The sequence below is a fragment of the Sapajus apella genome, unplaced genomic scaffold (assembly GCF_009761245.1).
Source record: "Sapajus apella isolate SASKATOON/1434 unplaced genomic scaffold, GSC_monkey_1.0 scaffold51, whole genome shotgun sequence".
Lineage (NCBI taxonomy): Eukaryota > Metazoa > Chordata > Mammalia > Primates > Cebidae > Sapajus > Sapajus apella.
Genome location: NW_022436991.1, coordinates 15,612,033 through 15,620,007, shown reverse-complemented (window position 1 = coordinate 15,620,007; position 7,975 = coordinate 15,612,033). Strand labels below are relative to the sequence as shown.

The 7,975-nt window shown below is 50.9% G+C and overlaps 1 protein-coding gene across 3 annotated transcripts in view; it reads right to left on the bottom strand.

Moving 5' to 3' along the window:
* Positions 1-4,379, bottom strand: part of ZNF771 (zinc finger protein 771) — a 13,624-nt gene extending 9,245 nt beyond the window's left edge. The window contains exons 1-2 of one of the 3 annotated variants that reach the window (XM_032243194.1): positions 3,972-4,379; positions 3,163-3,312 (exon numbers count right to left, since the gene is read on the bottom strand). In XM_032243194.1, the coding sequence (XP_032099085.1) occupies positions 3,163-3,303 (141 nt within the window). In that variant the 5' untranslated portion in view covers positions 3,304-3,312; positions 3,972-4,379. Of the gene's footprint in view, positions 1-3,162; positions 3,326-3,673 lie in introns of all 3 variants that reach the window. The other 2 variants (XM_032243193.1, XM_032243195.1) reach the window with 2 other exon arrangements.
* Between the last annotated feature and the right edge of the window lie 3,596 nt (positions 4,380-7,975).

Here is a 7,975-nt window from a genome sequence, read left to right as displayed (position 1 = left end):
CTACTAAAAATACAAAAAATTAGCTGGGCATGGTGGCGTGTGCCTGTAATCCCAGCTACTTAGGAGGCTGAGGCAGGAGAATTGCCTGAACCCAGGAGGCGGAGGTTGCGGTGAGCCGAGATCGCGCCATTGCACTCTAGCCTGGGTAACAAGAGCGAAACTCCGTCTCAAAAAAAAAAAAAAAAAAAAAAATATCTCCTTTGGGAAGCCTTCCCCAATGCCTTGAGTTGTTTGCCTTCAATCCTCTGTGCCTCCATGTTCATTTCCCTGATCAACCCCAGTTCTCACAGTTTAACCCAGCAAGGCCTTTGATAAAAATGACTTTAGCTGGGTGCGGTGGCTCACACCTGTAATCTCAGCACTTTGGGAGGCCAAGGTGGGAGGATCATGATGTCAGGAGTTTGAGACCAGCCTGACCAATATGTTGAAATCTGGTCTCTATTAAAAATACAAAAATTAGGTTGGGCACGGTGTCTCACGCCTATAATCCCAGCACTTATGGGAGGCCGAGGCAGGTGGATCACGAGGTCAAGAGATCAAGACCATCCTGGCCAACATGGTGAAACCCTTTCTCTACTAAAAATACAAAAATTAGCTGGGCATGGTGGCGCAGCCTGTAGTCCCAGCTACTCGGGAGGCTGAGGCAGGAGAATTGCTTGAACCCAGGAGGCGGAGGTTGCAGTGAGCCGAGATCGTGCCATTGCACTCCAGCCTGGGTAATAAGAGTGAAACTCCGTCCCAAAAAAAAAAAAAAAAAAAAAAAAAACCAAACCCCGGGGGGGGGGATTCGCCTGTAATCCCAGTTACTCAGGAGGCGGAGGCAGGAGAATTGCTTGAACCCAGGAGCCGGAGGTTGCAGTGAGCCAAGATCACTCCATTGCACTCCAGCCTGGGTGACAAAGCGACACGTCATCTCAAAAAAAAAATTGAAAAATCTCCAGAAGGATGACCTTGTCCAAGGTCCCAAGCTTTGGGGAGAAAAATAAATAATAATAGCAACTATTTCCATGTTTATTATGTGCCAGACACAGTTGTAACTCTGTGCATGTATTGACTTATTCATTCCTCACAACTCCAAGATGTAGGTGCTGTTATAATTTTCCTTTTACAAATGAGGAAACAGGTATATAGTGGTTAAGAAACATGGCCAGGCGCGGTGGCTCAAGCCTGTAATCCCAGCACTTTGGGAGGCCGAGGCGGGTGGATCACGAGGTCAAGAGATCGAGACCATCCTGGTCAACATGGTGAAACCCCGTCTCTACTAAAAATACAAAAACATTAGCTGGGCATGGTGGTGCGTGCCTGTAATCCCAGCTACTCAGGAGGCTGAGGCAGGAGAATTGCCTGAACCCAGGAGGCGGAGGTTGCGGTGAGCCGAGATCGCGCCATTGCACTCCAGCCTGGGTAACATGGGTGAAACTCCGTCTAAAAAAAAAAAAAAAAGAAACTTGCCCAAGGTCACACAATGGGTAAGTGATGGAGCTGGAAGTCCACTCTAAGCTGTGGAGCCTGTGTTTCTAACTTGGAGGCCAAAAGTGGAGATCATGCAAACGCAGGGCCTGAAGAGGCAGACAGAGCTGGATAATGGGCCAGGGGGTGCCGCAGCACACAGAACCAGATAATTACTAGACTGGAAGAGGAGGCCTGAGGAGCTAGTCCCCTCCCGCTAGCACCCACCACGCCCACTAGGGGGCAGCAGAACGTCCTTTCCTAGGGAACTGGCTCCTGGGCAGGAAGAATCAGAGCCTGGGCCCCTGCAAGCTGGGCCCCCTGGAGCCAAGCCCTCTGCTGGGACTCAAGGCTGCTCCGGCTGGGGGCAGAGTCCTCTGGGGTTCTGGGAAATGGAAATGTATCTGCTGGCAGTTAGGGTCTCCAGTGGGGAAATTTAATTCATATTCTAATCTCAAAACTTTCAAATACCCTCAGAATAAAAGCCTGACTCCCTGTGTGACCTGCCAACCACCTGCCCTCATCCACACTACAGCATGGCCGAACCACCCACCCTCGCTACAGTGCCTTACTCACTCATCTGAGCCTCTACAAGGGCTACTTCTAGCTGGATGTGGTGACTCACACCTATAATCCCAGCACTTTGGGAGGCTGAGGTGGGAGGATCACCTGAGCTCAGGAGTTTGAGACTAGTCTGGCCAATGTGGCAAAACCCCATCTCTACTAAAAATACAAAAATTAGCCGGGTGTGGTGGCACAAGCCTATAATCCCCAGCTACTCAGGAGGCTGAGTGGGAGAATCATTTGAACCCAGGAGGTGGAGGTTGCAGTGAGAGCCAAGATCGCGCCACTGCACTCCAGCCTGGGCAACAGAGCTGAGCCTCTGTGTCAAAACAAAACAAAAAAAATTAGCCAGGTGTAGTAGTGCATGCCTGTAGTCCCAGGTACTTGGAAGGCTGAGGTGGGAGGATCACCTGAGCCCAGGGAAGTCAAGGCTGCAGTGAACTGTGATAGTGCCACTGCACTGCAGCCTGGGTGACTGAATGAGACCCTGTCGCAAACGATAATAACAGCAACAACAACAATAATAATAAAAGGGCCATTTCCTCTGCCTGGCCCACTTCCTCTCCCAGACTCCTACTGGTCTCACAAAAGCCATCCTTTTACTAACTTTGAGACCTGTGGCCATCACCAAACTGCCCTGGGCCTCAGTCTCCTCATTTGTAAAATGGAATAAATGCTACTGACATCATAGAATTGAGGTGCTTAGAACAGTGCCTGCACATAGAAAATGCTAGGCAAGGGTTAGCTATTTTTACTGTGGCTGTTGAACTAACCTGACCTTTTCCGCACCTCTAAATCTGAGTTAAGTTCCCACCTCTAGGCTTCATCACCCCCCTGTACTTGCAGCCATCACACAGGATTCTAACTGTGTGGTTACTCTTCAGTCTAACCCTTCCATCCAACACCAAGCTCCATGGGAGATCCAAGGCCAGAGTTAATCTCCTGCACCCAGCGGGAAGCCTGGCACAGTAGGCATGACTTCTGTATGATGGAAGCCCAGGTAGTGGGGCAGAAGGATGGGCCAACCCTGAGGTTCTAGGTCTGAGATTCAGGGAAAAGTAGGGGCAAGATCCCTGGCTGCCATCTGAGGGAGGCTGGGCCTGGAACAGGTTTGGGGACAGTGGGCCCCAGGGTGTATGTGACACATACCTCCTTGTTGTCCATGGGGATCTTGAGTTTCACCACCTCATACTTCTCCTCACCCTCATCCTCCTCACCCTTCACCAGCAGCACCATCTCCTCCTGCATCTCTTCCTCCTCCTCCTCCTCTGCCTGCTGTTCGCCAGGCATCTTGGTGTCCTGAGGCGGGGAGCTGGATCAGAAGCTCAGGACCCGCCCCCCCACCGTGGCCCTGGCCCAGCAAGGCGGTGCAGCCGTGGCTTCTCCCGCCCTGCCTGGTCTCCGAATCTGGTCCTCTCCCGTCCACCCCAGCCCGGCCCCACGCTCTGGCACAGCCCCGGGACCAGCTCTGGGGGCTCGCGTTCACCCCACTCATCCCGGCATTCAAGGCCCTGAACAGTTCGAATCTCCAGCCCTCGCAAGTCGCCACCCTCCTTGCGCTGAGTCACTCCTCAGCGCCTGGGTCAGCGACCTGGAGCTCTGGGGCACGGGCTAGAGGCGGAATCGGGGCGGAAACCCTAGGGAGGAGGTGCGCACTCACCAGCCGAAGGTTCGGCGCTCGCGGTGCCCCAGGCCTGGGCGCCGGGCGGTTGGACACTCAGCGAGGCCGCGGCTCGGGGGGCGGGGCAGGGGCGGGGCCCCAGAGACGGCCGGCCATGGGTCCGAACATATAGTCCCACCCCCTGGGGCGGAGCCCGAAGGATCCAGGCGTCCAGCCAAAACGGCTCGGGAAGGGCGGCGAGCTCAGACCTGGCGTTCTCCGCAGTCCCCCGACTCCCAAATACCTGGAGCCGCCCCAGCGCGGCGTTCAAGGTCCTCGCAGCCAAGTTCCAACCTACCCTCGCGGCCCGTCTCTGGGGGCTGGCTTGGAGGTCTCCGCTGCGCCCAGCGCCTCTGCTCCGCCCGAAATAGGCCACGTGCGCTCCCGCCCTGGCCTGGGCCTCTCGCTGGCGCCCCGCCTGGAGGGCGGACCCTGTTGCCTCCTCACTTCTTCCCTTCCCTCTTTCTACCTCCTCTGCCGTCTTATCTCCTTCTTTCTCGGCGTCGCTTATCCCGCTGGCCTCTGGGATATCTTGCTTCTTGAATATATCCTAACCAAATCAACATCCACCCAAGCTACCGCTGTCGCGTCGTGCGTGGGGTGCTTACCATGCGCCACCGCTGTTCAGCATCTTACACACCTGGTCTCATTTGATCCGCACAGCGATGGGTCCTGATCCATTTTACAGATGAGCTCATTGAAGTTCAAGGAGATAAGCGAATTTCCCTAAGTTACACAGTAAGGATGTCATAGCATCTAGTATCCTAGGTGGAAAATAGCTCAGAGCTAAATCTAGTCCATAGAGATACCTTGTTTGGCTCTTAGAATATTTTTACTTAAAAAAAAATCGTTTTAAGGCCGGGCGCCGTGGCTCATGGCTGTAATCCCAGCACTTTGGGAGGCCGAGGCCGTGGATCACTTAAGGTCAGGAGTTCTAGACCAGCCTGATCAACATGGTGAAACCACGTCTCCACTAAAAATACAAAAATTAGCTTGATGTCGTGGTGCACGCCTGTAATCCCAGCTACTGGAGAGGCTGAGGCACAAGAATCGCTTGAACCCGAGAGGCAGAGGTTGCAGTGAGCCGAGATCTCACCATTCCCCTGCAGCCTTGGGCAACAAGAGCAAAACTCTGTCTCAAGAAAAAAAAAATTTTTAATTTGAATATTTCATATAAAAATCTATATTTTTATATGAAAATACATAAATTCCACTTCCTTCGAAAATAGCCACTTCCATTGCAAAAACAGATATCTAATTCTCCCATTTTATGAATGGGACAACTAAGATTCAGAAATCATGAGGGAAAAGAGAAATAACATTCAGTAAGTGCTTACAAGTCCTATGTTGTCCTTTATAACAGCCCCATTGGGATCAATAATACCTCCAGTGGACAAAAGGGGAAGCTTAGAAAAGTTGAGTAATTTGCTCAAAGTCACATAGCTGGCAAACGGCAGATTCAAAGCTTGTGCTCTTCTATTGCACCAAATTATCTCTCAGGAATGAAGTTATACAATTGGCTCTTTCCCAGAGCTGGAAGAAGGGGTGAAATGCCTGGTTACTCACACACAAGAGCCCCAGGAACCACTTTGGTTGCGTTCATTCTCAGAGTATTTATTGAGTCCTCCTATGCACCTGTCACCATTCTAGGTATGGGAGATGTAGTCCTGAACAAAACATACAAGAGCCAAATCTTGGCTCCTGTGGCACTACTCAGTGTGCAAAAAATGTAAACATGTAAATAAGGGAGATAATATCAGATAATGACAGGTGCAACGAGGGAAGTCAGACAAGATGATCCAACAGGGAGTGGCTGTGGTGGCAGGGGCTTATTTATTTATTTATTTATTGAGACAGAGTCTCGCACTGTCACCTGGGCTGGAGTGCAATCTCAGCTCACTGCAACCTCCACCTCCTGGGTTTACGTGATTCTCCTGCCTCAGCCTCCCCAGTAGCTGGGATTACAGAGGCACACCACCACATCCGGCTAATATTTTGTATGTTTAGTAGAGACGCGATTTCACTATGTTGGGCAGACTGGTCTCGAACTCCTGACCTCATGATCCACCCACCTTGGCTTCCCAAAGTGCTGAGGTTACAGGCTTGAGCCACCAAGCCCAGCCTGGCAGAGGCTTCTTTAATGCGGGCGGGGAATGTGTCTCAGGATACAATATTTGATTTTTTCTTTTTCTTTTTTTTATAGAGATGGAGTGTCACCTTGTTGGCCAGGTTGATCTCGAACTCCTGACCTCAGGTGATCCACCCATCTCGGCCTCCCAAAGTGCTGGGATTACAGGCGTGAGCCACTGCACCCGGCCGATTTTTTCTTTTTTTAGATGGAGTCTCGCTTTGTCATCCAGGCTACAGTGCAGTGGCACGATCTCAGCTTACTGCAACCTCTGCCTCCCAGGTTCAAGGGAATATCCTGCCTCAGCCTCCCGAGTACCTGAGATTACAGGTGCACGCCAACATACTCAGCTAATTTTTAAATATTTTTGGTAGAGACAAACAGGGTTTCACCATGTTGGCCAAGTGATACACCTGCCTTTGCCTCCCAAAGTGCTGGAATTACAGGCAGGAGCCATCATGCCCAAGATGGATACAATTTTTTTTTTTTTTTGAGATGGAGTCTCACACTGTTGCTCAGGCTGGTGTGCAGTGGCATGATCTCAGCTCATTGCAACTTCTGCCTCCCCAGTTCAAGTAATTCTCTTGCTCCAGCCTCCCGAGTAGCTAGGATTACAGGCGCCTGCCACTACGCCTGGCTAATTTTTTGTATTTTTAGTAGAGACAGGGTTTCACTATGTTGGCCCTGCTGGTCTCTAAGTCCTGACCTCAAGTGATTTACCCACCTTGGCCTCCCAAAGTGCTGGGATTACAGGCATGAGCCACCGCACCTGGTCTGGATACAATATTTGAGCTGAACCTTGAACGATAGAAAGGGTTAGCCATTCGAAAATCTGGAAGAGTGTTTGAGATTCTTTTTGAGAGTGTTCTGCCTTGAGGCAGAAGCTTGGTGTGTTTGAAGACTAGGAAGAAGGCTCGTGTGGCTGAATCTGAGCGAGGAAGGGGAAACGTAGCAGGGGAGGTGAAGGAGAGGTAGGCAAGTAGGCAGGAGCTAAACTTGGCCAGAACCTAACCTCTAGCGAACGCAAGGCATCTTGCCCTGATTAAGAGAGAATCAGTGAGGAGACAGCTCTGAGCCTGCCTCTGGCAGGGAAAGTCCCTACTGGAAGGGGCCTCCTGCTGTTTTAAACAGGAACTTGCAAAAAGAAGGGAAAGGGCTCCATCAATTTGCCTGGCAACCATGTACAGGTCTACTTGCAATAGGATCTAGTTCATGCTGTCGACGATCTCATAATCTAGTAAAGAAGTTTTTGGGCCACGCACGGTGGCCTCACGCCTGTAATTCCAGCACTTTGGGAAGTATTCAAGACCAGCCTGGGCAACATGGTGAAACCCTGTTTGTCTCTACCAAAAGAGGCCTCCTTGAACACCTGAGGTCCGGCGTTCAAGACCAGCGTGGTCAACATGGTGAGACCCTGTCTCTGCTAAAAATTAGTCAGTTGTGGTAGCACACATCTATAGTCCTAGCTATTTGGGAGGCTGAGGCAGGAGAATCACTTGAACTCTGTCTCAAAAAAAAAAAAAAAAAAAGAAGTTTTTGGGGCCGGGAGTGATGGCTCACACCTGTAATCCCAACAATTTCAGAGTGCAAAGCGGGTAGATCACTTGAGGTCAGGAGTTTTAGACCAGCCTGGCCAACATGGCAAAATCCTGTCTCTACTAAAAATACAAAAACTAGCCAGGCATGGTGGTGTGCACCTGTAGTCCCAGCTACTCGGGAGGCTGAGGCATGAGAATTGCTCGAACTCAGTAGGTGGAGGTTGCAGTGAGCCGAGATCGTGCCACTGTACTCCAGCCTGGGCAACAGAGCAAGACCCTGTATTAAAAATAATAATAATAAATAAATAAGATGCTTATGGGCCAGATGCGGTGGCTCTCACCTGTAATCCTAGCACTTTGGGAGGTTGAGGCACGCGGATTGCTTGAGCTCAGGAGTTGGAGACCAGCCTGAAAAACGTGGTGAAACCCATCTCTACAAAAATTAGAAAAGAAAATTCGCTGAGCATAATGGTGCCGTGCCTGTAGTCCCAGATACTTGTGGGGCTGAGGCAGGAGGATCACTTGAACTTGGGAGGTCGAGGCTGCAGTGAGCCGATATTGCATGCTGCACTCCAGCCTGGGTGACAAAGTGAGGCCCTGTCTAAAAAAAAAAAAAAAAAAAAGAGCCGGGCGCGG